This window comes from Volvox carteri, assembly GCF_000143455.1.
Source record: "Volvox carteri f. nagariensis unplaced genomic scaffold VOLCAscaffold_3, whole genome shotgun sequence".
Taxonomy (NCBI): Eukaryota; Viridiplantae; Chlorophyta; class Chlorophyceae; order Chlamydomonadales; family Volvocaceae; genus Volvox; species Volvox carteri.
Genome location: NW_003307546.1, coordinates 160,349 through 179,693, shown reverse-complemented (window position 1 = coordinate 179,693; position 19,345 = coordinate 160,349). Strand labels below are relative to the sequence as shown.

At 56.5% G+C, this 19,345-nt stretch overlaps 2 protein-coding genes across 2 annotated transcripts in view; both read right to left on the bottom strand.

The window, feature by feature from the left end:
• Positions 1-250: 250 nt before the first annotated feature.
• Positions 251-13,775, bottom strand: elg15 (acetylglucosaminyltransferase; the record flags this gene model as incomplete). Its single annotated transcript, XM_002946298.1, has 23 exons — positions 251-464; positions 746-974; positions 1,436-1,554; positions 2,005-2,165; positions 3,007-3,108; positions 3,574-3,690; positions 4,127-4,236; positions 5,370-5,479; positions 5,919-6,029; positions 6,835-6,890; positions 7,516-7,616; positions 8,186-8,250; positions 8,632-8,729; positions 9,113-9,128; positions 9,594-9,694; positions 10,081-10,119; positions 10,610-10,668; positions 11,294-11,350; positions 11,475-11,544; positions 12,031-12,122; positions 12,505-12,684; positions 13,035-13,131; positions 13,722-13,775. The coding sequence occupies 23 exons, from the start codon at positions 13,773-13,775 to the stop codon at positions 251-253; spliced, it is 2,358 nt and encodes a 785-aa protein (XP_002946344.1).
• A 1,942-nt stretch (positions 13,776-15,717) lies between these two features.
• Positions 15,718-19,345, bottom strand: part of VOLCADRAFT_86525 (uncharacterized protein) — a gene marked incomplete at both ends in the record, with an annotated part of 9,867 nt that continues 6,239 nt past the window's right edge. Inside the window, 7 exons of the mRNA XM_002946297.1 lie at positions 15,718-15,882; positions 16,537-16,692; positions 16,819-16,833; positions 17,329-17,442; positions 17,842-17,883; positions 18,323-18,493; positions 18,953-19,303. Coding sequence (XP_002946343.1) covers positions 15,718-15,882; positions 16,537-16,692; positions 16,819-16,833; positions 17,329-17,442; positions 17,842-17,883; positions 18,323-18,493; positions 18,953-19,303 — 1,014 coding nt within the window. The remainder of the gene's footprint in view (positions 15,883-16,536; positions 16,693-16,818; positions 16,834-17,328; positions 17,443-17,841; positions 17,884-18,322; positions 18,494-18,952; positions 19,304-19,345) is intronic.

Below are 19,345 nucleotides of genomic sequence, written 5' to 3'. Positions count from 1 at the left end.
CACATGGTGTGATGGCCACACCTCCTCGCTCGCTGCAAGTCATCACACATGCTTGAATCACACGACATTAATCTTATAAAGCCATTCCATCAAAATTGAACGTATACAGCCATGGTGCAAGGTATTTTTAGCAGTGTTCCTTATAAGTAAGTTCACGCTTTTAATCAGCCCAGGATAACAATTATCGTCCTAACTACACTTTACCAAGAGCGCTTTAGTCCTGCGGCTTCTATCAATCAATAAATCACAATTACCTAGTTTTATCTATTCTGTGATACAGCCACTGCATGATGGTGCTGAATGCGTCTTCTTGGAAGGGGAAGTCTGTGACGGGGCGGAGCGGGGAGTCGCGTTGCGACAACTTGTACGAGGCCTCCAGGATCTCCCGAGGGTAATTGCGCACAATGTTCTCCGATGAGGCTCGATAGTGACTGCGCATGACCGGCCCTGTGGCGTACGCAAACCTGCCAGGACGGGATGTGGTAAGAGGGATGCAGAGGCGTGACCCTGCCTGCGGCAGCAGCTGACTGCCGCTGAGTCCAGTCGCTGAGTGCCGTACGTAGCTGAAACACTGCCCGGCGATAACAACGCATGGGACTGCCCTGCGGCCCTGAAACATACTTGTCGTACAAACCGCATATGTGTGGAACGGCACCGATAGCGTATATTCATAGCGTATAGCGTATATTCATTTTTTTATATGTCTCCAGTTTTTTCATGTACCGGGCCGCACCCGCCCGCCCACCTGTGCCAGACCCTGGCCAGGTTTCGCTGCATCTTGGCCAGCCGTTCCGGGGAGATGGCCGTCAGCAGCTCCGGTATTGCCTGCAGCGCCTGGTTGTCCTCGCGGATGCGGATAGAAAAGGAGTCCCAGTCCAGGATGCTCTCGAACACCGCGTGCACTCCGTCCATCACCACCAATGGGACGCAGCCGTGCAGGATGGCGTCTTCAGCACGCGCCGACCAGCCATCACCTGCAGGGACACGCACGCAAAGCCACCAGCGCAACCCGCAGCTGGCCTACGGTATACATACAAGACATACACTAACAAGCAGCTTCAACACGGGCGCCTGTCCGCAACCGTTCACGTGGACCTGCACAAGGGGGCTTCCAGGAGGCACCCCTCATAAGGCTCTCTCTCTCTCTCCTCTAACCCCGGAATATACTTCATGATGCATGTCACTGCGGATGTCACTCTGTCAGCCGCACGACGCGTCCAGTGCGATCACCGACCGGAGGCCCCACTTAGCTCCACACGCGGCATTTGGTGGTGCTCCATAGGTGTGTGCGCGTGTGTGTGTGTGTGCGCGCGTGTGTGTGTGTGTGCGTGTGTGTGTGCGTGTGCGGGTGTGTGTGTGTGTGTGTGTGCGTGTGTGTGTGTATGTGTGTGAGAGAGGGAGAGAGAGAGCGCACCACCACCGCACCACCACGCACCTGGGGCCACCAAACAGAACTTGGATCGAGCCAAGTGCTCGCTGTACGAGCCCCCGATCGTTTCTCCGGTGCCGATATAAATCTTGTATTTTTCAGCCCACTTTCCCCAGTGAGCAAACCTGTCTCGCGGGGGTGGAGGGTTGGAGGGGTAGTTGAGGATCGGGAAGCTCTCATCGCACGTCCACCAAATGGACTCTCACTCTCTTTCTCTCTCTGACTTCCGTGGCCCCCAGCCCCCAGCGAAGGATAGCGGCATTGCAAAGGGACTTGCCTTCGCGTGCCTTGGCTGGTAGGTGAGCTTGGGTTGCGAAGATCGCCAATTCTGCCTCACGACAACCCTCCTGCTGCTGCTATTGAACGACATCCAACGGCCGACAGCTCATACAAGGCAAGCGAAGCAGCGCCCGCAGAGCCCGCACACCTCAAGACTATGTCAGCAAGTCCCTATACACACACACACACACGTCTCCAGGACCAGCACCGGTCCGCACTTAAACCATCGCCATAGTTACATCAGTTTTGGGGGAACCTTACATGTATACATACATACATATTTTATATAAACTTACTGAAAAAGCTTCTGGCGGATACCACGGCTGTAATGGTCACGTCGGCCCTCGCCCACGTCCCCTCGGAAGTACAGCAGTATATCCCGCTCCAAGGGGGGTGCCCCAAGCAGGGGCGACTCTTGGAAATGGTCGGGGGACTTGAACGCGGGAATGACCAGGTCCTGCACACAACAATGGTGGGGTAAGGCCACAGCGGGGCGGTAGCGGGAATCAAGTCTGTGCTGACTTACTTCAGCGGGTCGGAGCACCGATGAAGAGGAATAGTATCGCCAACATATACAGAAACGGGTGAAGCGCTTTAAGGACAAGGAAAAGACGTGCGCGGGACAACGCTTCATTAGCTGCCGCTGCGACACCCCTTTTGTCAATTCCACGCAACCACCGCAAACAGACTACCGTATCATGTGTACAGCGGTAGCAGTCCGCATCGATTTGCAACACAAGGTTCCCTCACCAGCGTGTGTGAGTGCTGCTCCGTGGCGAGGCTATGTGAAATCACACACACACACACACACATGTATATATATATATATATATATATACAGGGCATTATCGGCATGTCTGGATTTCGAATCCCAGCGACGGTATCTAGCTTTATGGGAAGATGTGGGTTCGGATCCCGCCGCTGGTCCCCCGGGTGGGGATAGATCGCGATAGATCGCGGTGTCGAATGCTGGAGACACTAGATTCCTCCGGTGCGCTGGGCGGCAGGAGTCATGAAGCTCACCATGAAGACCTATACACTGCCGCGGAACAGTGGCGGAGGAGGAATAACTCTGCATACGGCCTGGACCAGGCTGTATACCAGATGGTGGTTGGATAACGAAACCGGGCGGCGGCAGGATTCGCATGGATAGGTGGCGATTGATATCGGTGTGAGATCATGGGTAGATCGCACAGCTGTAGGGCATGCGTTCGGTGGAATGCCTGGCCAGTGTCTGGCCTGGATTGATATGTAACAGATACACACACGCGCACACACAAGCACATACAAGCACACACCTTTTCCGGGTTGTAACACAGATGAGGCCGAGACTTCTCCATCCAGTCGAGGCCCCTCCAGCCCTTAAATTGTGCCACCGGCAGATCCTTGTCATAAATGTCCTGAGTCATAAACGAATCAAACACGCGGGAGGAGCTTGTCGCTGCCGGCCGGCCAGTGTTGGTGCTTGAGCCGGTGGGGCCGACGAAGGCTCCCGACTATGATAACCCAGCACCACTACCTGCACCATCTTCATCTTCTAATCTCCGCAATCAGGCTGCTGTATGATGACCAGCTGCACCTGTATGAACACTGTGGTGGGATCTGTGCAGGTGCTGTCGCCGCATCCGGTTGAGGTGCACACGGCGGGCAAAGCAACGCGGCAGAGCCGAGGCTCGCGAGTCAGTCCGTGCATGGCTAGGATTTCCTTACACCCCGTTTTCATACACCACAAGAGAATGGAAGTTCCCCATAAAACACCACAACGCGTAACGACACCCAGCCAACGCCAACCAGCCGATGCCCGGCTGCAGCCGCGGGGCGCTATGCAGCCCCCCAGGCCACCACACATCCACCCTCTCACCCACCTGGTCGAATGCCGACCCGGACTTGTGGTCGGGGTCCATCCGGCCCCAGTGCGTCAGGATGATGGAGCTGTTGTAAACCACCGTGGGCATGTAGCACGCGCCCTCGTCCGGGGCCATCTGCGGGAACGCAGTGGTAACTCTCCGCGTATTTGGCCGCAAACCCTTTGCTTGGGCGGCACTTAGCAATGCGGAAACTGGACTGGATAGTCCAAATAGTCCCGGCCTGATGCAAAGAACAACTAACAACAAACAGCTAACCGCGCGCATGTTTTCTGAACTCTCATTCACCCTGTGATCGCCCTCTGCAGATGCCAGCCCTAAGTCAACCAGCCACGCAGGTTGCCTAGCCACAGCCCAGCACCCCGAAGCCACTGCCATCGCTGCTGCTGCCACTCCGCCCAAACGGGCACAGGAAGCGAGCCGCTGGTCACCCTCCAGTCTCCACTCCACTCCTTACCTCTCCCACCTACCCACTCCCCCACCTACCCACCCACCTAAGCACTGATTCACTCACTCACTCGCTCACTCCCTCACCTACTCACTCGAGACTCACCAGCCAGATGTGGTCCCGCCCTCCCCGTCTGTTCCACCAGGGGAAGGTGGTGGACAGCCATTCGTAGGCCTCCAGAATCATGTTGGACACGTGCATAGGCCGGGTGTGCGCTGCGGCCACATAATCACATACCCACATGCACGAGTCGATCGTACATGCATACATACACGCATACGTGAGGGGGCCTCAAAAAAGGTGTTTAGGGCAGCCTGCCAGCATTGGGACACTGCTGACGGTTCGAAGTGAGAGCGTATTATTGTATTTTTTGCTGGCCTCTATTTGCCAGCTCTTCAAAGGCAATAGAATGCTGTGATACAGCTATTACAATCGATTCAAGATAATACTTTGTTGCTTATAATAACAAAGACAGGCAGGCGAGTGGCAGAGGTTAAGGCCTGGCTTCTGCTTCCGGCGCGTCCGGGTTCAGGGAGAGGTGATGAAATGGGAGGTGGCCCCCCATCTTGTGGACGGTGTAGGACGTGATAAAATCAACTTGCGAGCTGACCAGGAACTAAGTTGACGCGCCGTTGATCCGCTAGATTTGGTTGGATGCCGGTGGTGAGTTGCCAAACTCAAAGAGTACATTCTGAAGTCGGATGGGGTGAATGGATTAGGGTGCCCCTCTAGCAGGGGAGAGCAGGGAACTGCCTCAGGAAGGAGGCCACTGGTGAAGCTTAACCACCCTGTAACATCATCAACAAAGCTTCTTCTAAAAAAATCGAAGAGTAATGAACAAGCAAAACAACAGAATACAGAAGAAGCCAGAGAGAAATCGGTGCGGGAGGAAGGCAAATAACAAGATGCTGCACAGCAAAGGGGCATCAGAACATAGAGAGAAACACTTGTGGTAGGCGGGGCATGCTGGGGCGGGGCAGGACAGGGCCCCAATTGGGGCGGGGGAAAAGCCCGGGCGAGCGGAAAAGCAGCACGGTGGTCCAAGGGATGTACACATAATGCTGAACCCACAACTGCTTATGTCTCCGCAGCGCTGGTACATCGCTCCGTAGCGCTACACAGGCCGGTGATGGGCAGACACCGGTGCTGTTGCTAAGCTGCTACTGCCCCCAGAGCTGCGAGAACGAACACCTCCCCACTCGACCCGACCAACAGCGATATTCGAAACGCCCGGGGAACCCGGTCCCTCGCCGCCATCGCTTGCAACTCTTTGGTTTCCCAGGAAAAGACCCAGAAGAAGGGCCCTACAGCATCTGACATCCCCGTGTATCCCCGCACAGTCACACACCTAGGGGTGCATGCCACCAGGGGAAGTCCGCCCAGCCCATCACGGGCCACATGAAGCAGGTGATGTACATGGGCACGTAGAAGAAGTCCGCCTCCTCCGGGTCGAACGTCCTGCAGAGCCCGTACAAGGTATTGAAAGTGGGTTCATCCACTGAAAGTGGGCACATCACGTCTCAGGCATATGTACACACATACACACACGGCTCAGACCCCGAGAGGTCTCACCCGCAGGCCTCTAGTCCGAGGTGTATTGAGGAGGGTTATGCACCGGTATATAAGTGTGCATGTGTGTGCAAGCCCATGGAGCGCAGGACACATGCACGGCCCAGTACTCCTGTAAACTCCGTCCAGCTACGCCGTGTGCTGTTGGTTGGCCCCAGAAAGTCAAAAGTCCCAATCCGCCACAACCAGATGCAGCCAACGCAGCCAATCTACCCCTCCCTTTGTGGATCTCCTAGTCCCGGCGGCTGTTCGACACTCTGGCTTCTTCATCCATCCCATCCCATCCCATCCCATCTCGTCCCTCCCTCCACCTTGCTCCCTCACTCACCTGTGTTCGCTTTGCAGCATCATCTCATGCAGGTACACCTCGACACTGTAAGTCATAGACAACAGGTACGTGTCATTGGCCTCCGAGAACCGCCGCCACATGCAGGCGTCACTGCAGGCCGGGGGAGGGATAGGCCGTAGGCAGGTAAGTAGGTAGGTTGGAAAACAGGTAGTGGGGTTGAAGGCGAAAGACCCGGGATGGTCGAGGACACGCGGGAAATACAAGTCACTCGGCGAGGGCGGGAAAGGGGTGGGTAAGGACCGAGGGCCAAGCACCAGGAAGGGTTGCACAACCGGAGGACATTACGCAGCTTACGTGTTACAGCCTCCGTGTGCACGATGAATATGGAGTATCCAGATAGGGGATTTCAATCAGTAGATGTTGGCTCACGCAAGACTAGATTTAGCTCCTCATGCTCCTGGAGCTCGACAGCGAGCATGATAGCAGCTGGTAATGTGCGTACGTGGTGCGCGTGTACCAATGCTTCCCACCTTGCCTGTGACCGGCCGCAGATGCAGGCTACACATGCGCAGACACACCCACACGTGTGCATATACTTGCTGCTGCTGCTGCTGCTGCTGTAGGTCTTTCCAGTATCATTTTCCTCCGCACACGACTAATCCTGTCGCACACGATTGAACACGCAAACCGGGCCTTCGATCGGTGCAGTACATCACTTGCCCACCATGCACCACCATCATCATCGTAATCATCATCATTTCCCGGGGCCCCCCCCTGCCTGGTCGGTAAGCTGCCGCATAGGTCCCCAACAACAAGCTTATTATTTACTGAATGGCTGGAATCCGCTTATTCTTATCCTTGATTACCAACCTCGAGGGATTATATACGTAAATTCAAAGCCGGCAGCAAAGGAAAGTCGTTAAGCACTGATCAGCCGCGCCCGCCTCTGAATTACCTGCCTATCCGGTACTGCAGCATCCTGCTGTGGTAAGCGGGCGGCATGTCGTACACCTGTTGGCAGACCGCCAGGCAGGCAGAGGACATACGGCTGGTTATGGGACGTTCAGCAGTTATATGGCCCCACAGTTAAAGCTCCCAAAATTATGGTACACCTAGACAACGTTGACGCTGAGGAGAATATAAGGTCTGCCAGCGCTGCGGCTATCCATGCATGCATCCGCACACGAAATCCACTTACTACCCACTTACTACTGGCGGCTGCTGGCATGCGTGCTACATTACCGACGCATGGTGCCTGTCAATAGTGCTGTAGCAGGCGGCTTGACGCATGCACAGGTTTTCGGCTCGGTTTTGTTTTATTACTGACGAAACAAATTGGCAACGCAGTACGTGCAAATGGGGTATTTACACGATCAGCTCGTTAGCTCATCAAAACCTTCCTAGCGCCAACACCAGCTATCACCCCTAGAGTTTGTCCACATGCAGATATGTATGAATGTATGAATGTATGGTTGTATGGATAATAGGAATGTATGGATGTATGGATAATAGGAATGTATGGATGTATGGATAATAGGAATGTAGGGTTGTTTGAGCGCCACCCACAGACGCGCACATGAGATGATGAACCCGAACACTGCGCGTACCTAGGGGCGTTCGGCTGCCAAGTACTCACGTATATGAGGGGCCGCATCTGGGTGGGCATCTGGGGCTCCGGTAGTGAGGCTGGCGGCACGACCACCGTACCTCGGAGCCAGGGTCGCTGGGAAAGGTAGCCTACAGGGTAGTTTTTACCGACGGAGTGGGGAGGGAGTGGGGGGAGGGAGTGGGGAGGGCGACAGCGTCTGTCAGCAGTGTTGGCGGGCATATGGAGGACAAGCCTATCTCGGACGCGTTGATGCGTTAGGAAGCAATTCTGACTTGCTGTTACTGGCTGGGTTTTTGGTTTCATGTTTCATGTTCAGCCATGTTTGGTTTCATGGGTCGCAAGTTCCGCACGTTCGCGCTCTTTGCTTAGCAGCTACGGGGCGACGAGCGCCACAGTCTACGCATGCAGGAAAACACAACATGCACGGTGTTGCCATCACTCCTGTAGACCGGGTGATCCATCATCACACATGCACGCGGCAGGCATTACCCCCCGCGCGCGCACACACGCACACATATACATAGACATACATACGTTCATACACAAAATCGTAACACGTCGCTGGTGACTACGGAGCTGCCTTCGGTAAAGTTATTCCTCGTGTACCACCATCGCCATTTCCCCCCCCCCCAATCGCGGCTCCGAAGGTCATTAAAACACACACGGTAACGTGACTCCAGCAGCAGCCGCATCTCACCCTCATCAAGTTCCATTCCTGCCTTCTTCCGACTGCAGTCCTGGCCGTACCAGCCAGGATGACATCTGGGGGCAGCCGGGGTGTCCGGCAACAAAGGGGGGTTGGCAAAGGGGCAAGCGGAAGTGTTTTCACACGCGTGCTGCGAGTGCGTTGTGGCTATCAGTTGCTGTGCAGGATGATTGATTCCATGTTGCCCCACACCTCTTTCCACCCGGGCCGCTATCAGTGCTCCCGCCCTCATGATGATGTCAAAGAGGTTCAAGACTGCCCGTCGCAATCATACTTGGTGCACAACAGAACCCACAGACCCTGCAACAGGAGAGTTTCAGGAGTTTTAAAAAGTCCACCAACAATTAGCTCTAGCCATGAGGACGAAGCCCCCCTCTTGCTGCTGCTGCTGCTGCTGATGATGATGATGTTGCAGGTAGCGGTCCGGTGTATCTGACCTGCAGAAGCCCATATAGCAATCACCATGTCCAGTGCATTGGTTGACGCAGAAGGGCTCAAACCTCCGCGACCCATCGCATGGCCAGGCATTGCCGTCCTGCAAAGGAGGAGGGCCATGCCGGCAGTGGAACCCACAGCCGCTCAGCTTCTATACACGCCTATGCCTACGCCAACGCCAACGCACACACACACACACACGCACACACGAGCTTACAATTTATGGTTAGCCGCTGCTCGCAGTTACCGTCATTTTGGCTGCGAGGGGGCTCTTTCTTCTTTTGCCCGTCACTTTTGTCCTCACAGACATTCATGGCTAAGCAGGTACATGGAATAGCTCGAGTGTTCAGCACTTCCAGCCAAAACCACCGCTGTACAGCCATGCAAAACCGGCAGGTTTCATTCACCACGGCTGCTGCGACTGCTGCTGCTGCTGCGTACTTCTCCAGGCCGTCGACGACTTTGGAATCTACACGAGCTCACCCACGCACATCCGCAGCTGCAGCATCCACGCATCACCCATCATCGCGTATCGGTGGCGACGACGGCACGAAGTTCCGTCCCGTCCCGTCGGTCGTGTAGGAGCCCGCCGGGTCAACAAGGTCGGCGGCAAGATGTGAGAGGGAATGTATGCAGGGCCAGGACAGAGTCGGGTGTGTGTGGGCCTGCGGTTGCGGACTGCATCAGAGCACTTCAATGTGAAATGGGAAATACGCACGTGCGTGCGTGCGTGCGTGCAAGCAGCGCACGGTGCAAGGCACTGTGTGTCGAAGCCCGGGTACGGACAATACTAAAAAGATGGGAAAGATTGCCGAAATAGGAGCAGAACAGAGAAATGATGATGGCTCTTCTTGAGGCCGTTTGGTGTAATCTCCGTTGGAACGGGTTTGGACGTTAAGATTTGTGCACGTTGTGCCCAGCAGGTACCCATTGTGCCTAGGTATGGCAAAATTGCATCGCTTACTTTAGAACCGGTTTGGGCGAGTTACACCAGCCGTTGGGGCCGTACACATCGTCGTACTTGATGTACGGGCGGCCCCATTCCAACACTGCGCCGTCCTTGTCCTGCGACACAACACACCGAGTTGCCCATACCCGGATGATGCCTAACCAGGCAGTACGCCGGCCCGCTTGAGAAAACTTCCAGTGACGTACCACCGGTTAGTTGTTACAACAACGACAACAACAACAACAGCAGCAGCGGATGATGATGATGATGATGATGATACTTATGTACGTATGACCGCAGGTGCATATGCACGTACGTAGCAGTAGGTTGTCACTCCCCGCAGCACTGCCTCCCCGCAATGTCCTCCAGCCCGCGGCCCCCCAGCCCGCGGCCCCCCAGCCCGCGGCCCCCCAGCCCGCGGCCCCCCAGCCCGCGGCCCCCCAGCCCGCGGCCCCAGCACCACCCGACCAGGGCCCCGTGGGCCATCCCGGGGTGTGCTCACGTGACCAATCATGCACGAGTCGGTCATGGGTCGGCCCCACTGCACGGGGGGCGTCCAGGGAGGAGAACCAGGCGGGGGCGGGATCTGCACACACATCGGAGGGTGGGCAGGTAGGTAAATGTGAAGGCAGGTAGGTGGATAGATGATTAACAGCGAAGAAGTAAACCTGGTTAGGTCGGTCCGAAAACAAAGAAGCAATGCCGACACATGGTGATAATGGTGGTGGTCATGTGACGTACCCCAGAGGAGCAAGGACTCGGCTGTCGCCCGGCGGGGGGGGGGGAGATCGCACCGCGGGCACCGGTTGACCTATGAAAGATGACTGAATCAACGGCTCCTGCTGCTTTTCCATCCATTTAAATGCTCCCTCCAACGGAGTCCATCTTATTAAAGATGGACTTGGAGCGACGCAGACATTTCCTAGCCAAAAACTTTCGCTGAGAGGCACACACACACACACATACACACCCCCGTGTCGCGGCTCAAACTAAAACTGCGCGCGCACGTATAACTATATTATCGTTCGTACGTGGCGGTACTTGCTATCCAGTCCGCACGTGCACATGGCGATGTCGTCCAGGCAGTACCCTGGGGTGGGTGGGTGCGGCAACCCGCAGGTCGGGCAAACACCCGGACAGGTTGGTGGCGTGAAAAAGCAGTCGTGGGACGTAGCTCTCTCGGCCATCGCTAGCGGCAAACATAGTGAATGCAAGTAGATAGATAGTAGATGGATACGCGGATGGATGCAGGCGGGAGCGGGGACCCAAGATGCTGCAGCCAACAAAGGGCGAACGCAAAGTTGACCGGAGTCAACTTATGCGGCATGGGCCTCGTGCCGCATTTGTACGAGCTGCTGACGCAAGATGGCGAAAGGAGACAAAATCAACAAGTATCACACCACCTTCCCGTGGTGGCGGGAGGGAGATGCAGAACAAGGCCATCGAGGGAAACCCATAACAGCCTCTCCACCCCTGCAACCTTAACACATTCAGCCTTAGTTCAGGCTGTGATGTACCCTTCTTATTATTATATTATGATTATTTTCTTCTCCTCTTTCTCTTTTCTTCTTTTTCTTGTTACTATTTATTCATTGTGCTGCCGATTGTGCATCAGTACATCGACTCACGCGAGTGCAAGGCGCTTATTAGTAACCCATCACTCGCTGCTACTGCACCTCTCCCGGGGAAAGAACCTACCCACCATTAGAACTAACCCGACAAGCCTGACCTAGGTTGCTCAATGCCGGTGAGCAGCAGGGCACACTGCTGCCCTGTGGGGAAATACGCACCCACACGTCCGTTAATGTGCTGCTGTGTATGCGCTGCTGTGCTGTATCCAGCCCGCTGCCGTGCCTCCCCGCTGTCTCCCCCCGGGCCCAGCCCAGGACCACCTACCGTAACACCGGCTCGCCAGCCAACCCGGCTCCTGAGGGTTCAAGTCGTGGTTATCGCCACCCAGATGGCCCTGCGGAACAGAGTACATACATACTTGTGCGGTGTGCTCCCGACCCTTGCGCTGTGTTTTGGCTTCGGCACCCGGCCCTCGCGGCCCACAGTGTAATCTAAGTCATACAGGCATACATACATGCATGCATATACATGTCGCCGCTGGCAGCCGATCGAAAAGACCACCTGAGGACCCTCAGATGCAAGGCGGCTACACTGCTGTATACACAACGCCTCCCAGCCGCTTCCTCATCACCGCGCACGCTTGTGCGTGCTGGTGTCGTGCCAGGTGGCTTCGAGGAACGTGACTGGCTGCTGAGAAATGTACCCGTACCGGTACGGTTCGACTACTCCTGCCCTTTGCCCCTTCGCACTGAGAGGGCTTCAGCTTATTATTATTATCATGATGATGATGATGCGACATTCCAAATGGAAATGGGAATGAGAATGAAGCACTAATGGATCTTCCAATGTTTTCGACACAGGTCATACGCTACACACCCACCACGGCAGTTGTGACGTTGAACTCGTGGGGGTGGCGGTATCGGTTGCTGCACGGTCGCTTGAGCTCCTGCCCGCAATCGGCACCGGTGCGGCCTGCACAGCACAGCACAGCACAGTTCGATACAGCATACGGGTCCGGAAGCTCACCCGACAAGCACAACAACAGGTACCGGCGGAGCTAAGCACCGAATGTCGTTATTTTGTCAGGCCGTGGCGCTGGGATGGCGCGCTGATCTTGTCAAGGTGGGTTGGCGTGTAGAAGCTTACATGTGTACGGCTTTGTGGGACAGTGCCCTGACCAGTCTTACGCGGCGAACGACGAAGCCCAGCGTTGGGAGGAGCGCAGGCGGTGCAGGGTGCTTGCAAGCGCGAGCCCGGCGTAAGCCCAATGGAAAATGTATTTACCGGCTTATGCGCTTGCATGATGAATGCTCCCGTGATTATGTGCATGCCCCCAGCTGGCCCTTTTAAGTACCTGCGGGGCATTCGCAGATGCCCGTATCGTAGTTGCAGTTTCCCCAGCCAGAGCACGCGTTTGGGCACTCCTTGCCGCCGCGAGGTGCAGGCCGGGGAACCAAGGGCTGCTGCTGCAGATACTGGCCACACCAAGTGCCTCGCGCCAGAGCGCAACGTTGGCGTAAAGCATGTCCGTCATCTGCGGAGATGGTGGTGGGAGACTGGAATCATAAATTGGACTCATTATGCATGAAAATGAGAGCAGTACACCGGCAGGGCTGCTAGGCCCAAAGCTGCCCTTTGGAAGGCTTTCTATGCTGCTGACATGAGCACCGCATCTCATGCCAATCTACAGCAAATCAACCCACAAAACAATCCGGCCGAGGCAAGTTGTTGCGCCGATAACGTACGCACGGAGGTTCAAACGTACCTCGGTGATAACTTTGCCGTCGGCTGCTGTTGGCTGCGTTATCAGCTCAACATGCACGTTTTGGAGAGCAGGTTACTTGGTGCCCACGCCTGCCAAGGTCAAATTGCAATTGCCCCCACCTTCGGTCGACACCCGATTTGCTATATAAACCTTGTCCGATATATCATGCTTTACTTTTGGTAGCTGAAATCCAAGCTGCTGCCGACGGTGTGAGACCTATACCCAAGGGTCGTGTGGATATCAACTTTACATCATTTGTTTTTCAAACTGCACTTCCTTTGCTCACCCCGTTTACGGTAAAGAAGGAGGCCTCAGATATGATCGCCAAATGCAGAGCAAACACAAATAGCGTAACCAAAATCGAGGACATTATATTTATGATCTATTATCATCATCGAGGTGGCATAACTGACGGAATGTTAGCCCCGAAATCTTGGGGCGACGGCAAAAACAGAAGTCAGTATTGTTCCTTCAAATTTAATTGTCGTACAGCAGTGGAATCAGGAACCGTGCCCACCCTCGTCCCTTTGCGCCGCTGAGCTGAGCGCCGTGAGTGTACGACCTTTGCATTCCAAATACACATACAGAAAGCTAGCTGTTCTCCCCCTGCTCCCGGCAAGAAGTGAAGCTTGGTGACAACCTTTACCCCACATCCTCCTTCTCCTTCCCCCTTAACGTGTCCTGCTCATCCGGCCTCGTGACTGCCTCACCTCTGCCTGCACCGAACCTCAAGGAAAGAAATGAAGCAAGCTGGTTAGCCGCGTATTATGACCTAATCAAAGATGTCAGGACGGCAGTACACACACCTGCAGCTGAGCGCCCCAGAGCCCTCGCCTGATTCCTCCAGCAACGAGGTCCATACTCGACAGGACAGGATGTATCTGGACACCCTTCAACCCATCTATCCAACCTGGGGCAGTACGGCTTCCGCTCGCCCAAACGCCCAATCCCGGTTCTACCCAAAAGAGTTACAGGGCCCCTGGCGCCCTACGCTGAAAGAAGGGGCGATGGCAGTTACCAAGGGAAGCGCCCTACCACCGCCCCGGCATGTTACTGTGACGATGGTGATATGCTGCATGTGTGGTACGATGACCTGCGTGCTGATAGCGCGACGCGGTTAACTACCACGCGGGTGAACTAGACCCTATTTATATTATTGAGACAAGCTCTGTATTGTTTATGTGGATGGACAGGCTAGGCTCCAGTTGGAACAAATTAGCAGCTGGACGCGCACGTGATACATTTGGAGGACAGAGCTGAGGATGAGGGACTCGGCGGCAACAGACCACTTGACAGGAAGCAGGGCACTGCCGCATTACAGGAGTGATCCTGTACGGCGTACGTACGAGACCAGACAGCCGTACCCAGGGGGTCTTCATGCTGCATATCCCTTAATCATCAATTCGTTGCAATACACTGCCATGCAGGTCAACAATATTGTATGTACGTGTTGTCTTATGCTCAAAAAGGATTGCAAAGCGGCTGGAAGGCAAGCAGCTGCTGGCCAGCCCGCGCGTGAGAAGTACATCCCAACACGACAGCTGGGTGACGGAACACACCGTGCACATATGTACGAGTCAAGGAAAATGGCGGGAAAATCGCCAGGGAGGTTGCCAGGCCGCACCATGCGAGTCACCACGCGCGAGACGCAAAACACCCGCCAAGCACCTAGCCAAGAAGCTTCAAGCCAACACCTCACTACAACCCACTTCACACAACACGTGTCCAAAGTCAGAAACAACCACCCAGGAAAACTTTCTTAGCTCGCAAACATCCACACAGCCAAGCCAACAGTAAGCGACGAAGAGGAACAAAACAAAACAGCCCGGAGCGATACAGACAGACGTATTTCACGTGACAAGCCATGGCGCACGCACGCTGCTGACGTGACGCAGCTCCAACGCAGACGTGCGCTAGCGGGCCCGCCCCCACCGCCCGCCCGGCCCCATGTGCGCTACACGTCCGCTCTGTTACCAGCAGCAGGAGGCGGATACAAGAGCCTCTTGTCCAGGTCCCCCTCAGGATGCTACCTACTACTACACCAAGGTAGCCTACAACACAACACCAGTTTGCCCCTGGATTCCGCCCCTCGACGGCCTCCGCAGCCCCATGGGGGTCCAACCAAACCGGGGATCGCACGCATTAGGCAACCAGCGCCCAAGAACCACTACGCCCCAAACCGTCAGCTTTATGGAACTGTAAACACACACTATTATATAAACGTTATACCAACCTTTTCAGCTTTTGCCCATAAATAAATGGAGGGCAGCCGCTTCCGTTCTTATCTTTTGGAGCAGCGGTCGAGGAGGATGCGATAGCTAGAGCCCGATGCTGCACGCGCGCAACAACATCAAACAACCTGGTCCATGAACAACCCAACTCGTAGGCCTGTATATTCATCCCATCCTGCTGCTCCCTCCCAAACTGCGCAACGAGAATACAGCACCTTCATGGCCCGTCCGGTGGCATGCATGTCCCTACCCCCACCAACACCCTCCCCCTCAGCACCGGCGGCCGCTACCCCGGCCCCCAAGCCAACTATCATATAATAAAAACAACGCCACCATCCTCTCACCACCTCTCCACCCATGTACCCAGAACCTCCTCACTCCTCTCATCCTTCGTCGTCGATCGAAGACTAGGTAACTGTCCCCCTTCGCGCAGGGGTTTCCAAGAGCCAGCCTGCATGCGCCACATGCACAAGCCACACTTTTTGGTACGTCTTACCACCTTGCCGCCTCGTCCTGCCCCCGGGCCCGATGCCCGATGTTCTGCCCCCGGGCCCGATGTCCTCTCCGCATATTAATGCAGCTGCTGGTCCCTGGACAGGTGACATGTCTGCCAGGAGAGGTTGAGCTCGATGTACCCGCGCTCCGCATCCTCCAGCGCCCAGGTCTCCTTGATGCGGCCGTTTCGAGCCACATGTTCGACATTGATCAACACCTTGCCCATTATGGGGTCAGTCTCCTGCGCGGGTGGTGGAGGCGGGGCCGCAGGATAGGACACCGGCGGCGGCGGCGGTGGCGTGAGGTTTTCATGGCAATACACGTACGTATAGACATGCATATAGACAGATTGGGGAGTGACGGGGAAGCGAGGGGGAGGGGTTTAAGGGGGAAGGTAAGGATGGTAGATGTGATAGCTTGGAAAGATAAGAAAAAAAGCCAGCTGAGCGCGGGCAGCTGTTGGCGGGCGAAGGACCGTGATGCAGACAATGGCAGACAAGGCAGACGTGAGCCCGGGAGGACAGGCCAGAGCCACCATCAGGAAGGCAGCCAAGTAGAAGACATGCAGCATGTGTAAAGTCAAAAGTGTCTGAAGTCGTCCGTGTTGTGTGTTGGCGGTGCAACATGCACCCACCCCTCCCCTTAACCCTCCTCCCCTTCCCCTCTAAGCCCCCCCTGCCCCCCCTCCCACTGCCAGTGCCCCCTGCCGCCTAATCTACCAGCGATGCGCCATCTGCGAAGTCCGCCATCTCCCCATTCCCACCCCAACCCCGACGCATCTCCAGAGGACCGTTACGCCAACAAACACACCCCCACAAGACCACGCACCCAAGAAGCACCCACACACCCACAGCCACGCACACCCACCCACATACATACAGAGCACGGGCCCTACCTCGCCCTTCTTCCTCAGCAGCGAGCCCACTAGATTGCCCAGCACCCCCGGCTTGTTGTGCACGTGGATGTGAAGCTCCGAGGTGGACGGAATTAGCACGAAGTCAAACTTGTCACCCCAACGAGGTGAGGTCTCGTTTACGATGACGCTGCTCGTCTGCTCGGAACGCGGGGGTGTGGGGGGCGCGCCCGGGGAGCGGCCGGGGGAGGGGAGGTGGGGAAATTATATGCAGGAAAACCAGAAATGAACTGCCGGACGTTTGCGGCAAAGTTCGAAACTCACTGGCCCCAGTGAGTCCTAAGCGATGAAGCAATCGACCCCAGTTGGGGGAAAGACGAACCACAAACGAGTGAAGCTGCTGCCAGGGCAGTTGGGGGAGGGGAGGGCGGCGAAGCCCAAAGCACTCGAGGATAGCCCCGGGGGAGTTACGTGTGTGTGTGGGGGGGGGGGCCCTAAGAAAAGACAAACCAACTCAGCTGCAACGTCACAATGTTACCCGAAAGCAACACGGACTGGCAGATAGGCCCCATGTCGAGGGAAAGGGAATACGGTCCAAGCAAAGTATCCACACCGGCAGCCATCATCCAGGGCTGGTTTGCTCTCCGGGCGGGTATTCGGCCCATCCAGGGGGTGCCGGTACGGTCCCCCAGTCGAGCGGGAGGTGGGAATGTGCCAGGAGCTCATATTGTGGGCCATGCGGTGGCGGAAGGGTGGGTGGCGCACGGAGGGCAGTCAGCGGCCATCCGCGACAGGCACCAGGGGCCCCATGCAGGGACACATGCACGGGCACACCTGCTTCTCGTCCTTCTTGTCGTTGGTCACGATCATCCGCACATAGGTGGCCAGGTCCTTGGCCCCCTCCGGAGCCAGATCAATGCAGCGAATGAGCTGGACTGTGAGCACGCCCTGAGATCGGGGAGATGAAGCGGTACGGGGGGGGGTACGGGGGGTTTTAAAGAGCACCGGGGGTTAACGTGGCAGTGGAGCTGCCGCATGGTGCACACGGCGGCTTCACGGACGACGGCTGCTCCGTCGGGGTGTGTGTGTGTGTGCTGGTGGGTCGGGGGTTTGGGGGGGAGGGTGGGGAGGGCGGGGGGGAGCAGGATCCAGTCTGGAGGGAATACGGGAGAGGCCCAGGCAGCACCCGAGAACCCACGGCAATGCCGCGAAACAGGTGTAGAGCGTGACGGGAGCGAATGGCGGGCAGCGCTTCTAGGGCCGACACGCTCTCAGCAAGGACAGCGCAAAGAGGCATCATTAGGTTCTGTTGCATGCCGCATACACACACATGAACACCACACGCACGCGATAGTAGGGATTGTTATCCGCGGGAACGGGGCAGGTAACCTGCAGGCGAGCAATGGCCAGGGCACCACGCAGGGCTCGCCTCGGGTCCTAGGCGTTCCCCCCAAAGGCCCCTCCTGAGGGCGGGAGGGCATTGGATCTCAAAGCTGCCGTCTCAAAGCCCCCGCGGGGCCCGTGGCTGCTGTGGCTCGTCGCGATGACTAATGGTGTAAGTTGTGATGCGACAGTGGGAGGGGTGTGTATGCAAAAGAAGCGAAGGATACAACTGCCGAGTTCCGACAGAAGGGGCGGGGGTTGGTGACAGCGAAGAGGAGGGGGCAGTCGCGCGGCAAACAGAGCACTACATACACACACACGCGCGCGCGCGGCCCAAGGGGACCGCCGAAGGGAATGTCGGGGGAAATTAGAATCCTGTTGGCGTGGGTTGCGGGTTGGTGGTTGGGTTGGTTAGGAGTTGTTGAAGAGGGGGAAGGTGACTCACGTGGGACAGCTTGGAGCTGCTGCCGGCCCCTCCGGCCCCGTCTAGCAGCGCCAATGTACGGCCCGGGGGCCCCGGGAACATGCTCAGGTAGGGGTCGCGGGTCTTGGACTTCTCCTCCTTCTCCGCATTCACGTCGTCGTACTCGGGTTTGTTGAAGCGAACGAATTCGATCTGCAAAGAAAGGAAGAGGAATGCCGCCGCAACACCCCGGAAAGAGTTACCAGACAGGACATACTGCATACACAGTACATGCCGCGTGCCACGACGCGTGTGTATTATTGCTGCGCAGTGTGTCCCCGTTTGAGAAAGGAATAATCGGCAGCTTGCAGTCTTCACTGTCTCCACTGCGCAGGTTGCCGCACAGTCCCTTTCCATCTTTCCCAAGACCCACAGAAATTACACCATCCCTTCCTGTCCACCACCAACCACTCAACCAACCCCCGCCACAACCGCCAACCGCCAACCCACCAGCACTTCCTGACCCATGACCCTCCGGCACGTTAATCCGCAACCCTAAAACCGTCAACATTTCATCCCTTTGTTGCTTCTCAGCCAATTGCAAAACACGCGATTAAATGAAAGCACAAGTCTCTCCCCGTTCTCTCCCCCCTCTCTTTCCCTTCACCGCACCTTGAAGTGGATATGTCCGATTATGTCCTTGTCCTTTTTGGCTCCCTCCTCGGGTAGACCTACGGGACCGCCAATACCTCCACCATTCCCGCCGCTGCGGGAGCTGGACAGCGCCCCGGCGGTCCCCCTGGTCCTGGCGCCCTCACCGCCTTCGGTGTCGGATGCACCGCCTGAGGAAACCGCACCCGCTGCTGCTGCTGCTGCCGCCTCTGCGGTGGCCGCCTTCTTGGACTTCTTGCGGCTGAATATGCGGGTGAGGATGGAGGGCTTGCTGGGGGGGGAGGGTGTGCTGGCGGGGGACGCACCGGCGGTGGCAGCTGACATGGACTTGGCGCCCGCAGAGCTGGCGGACTGAGGAGTGAGGGAGGGGAGGGGAGGGGAGGGGAGGGGAGG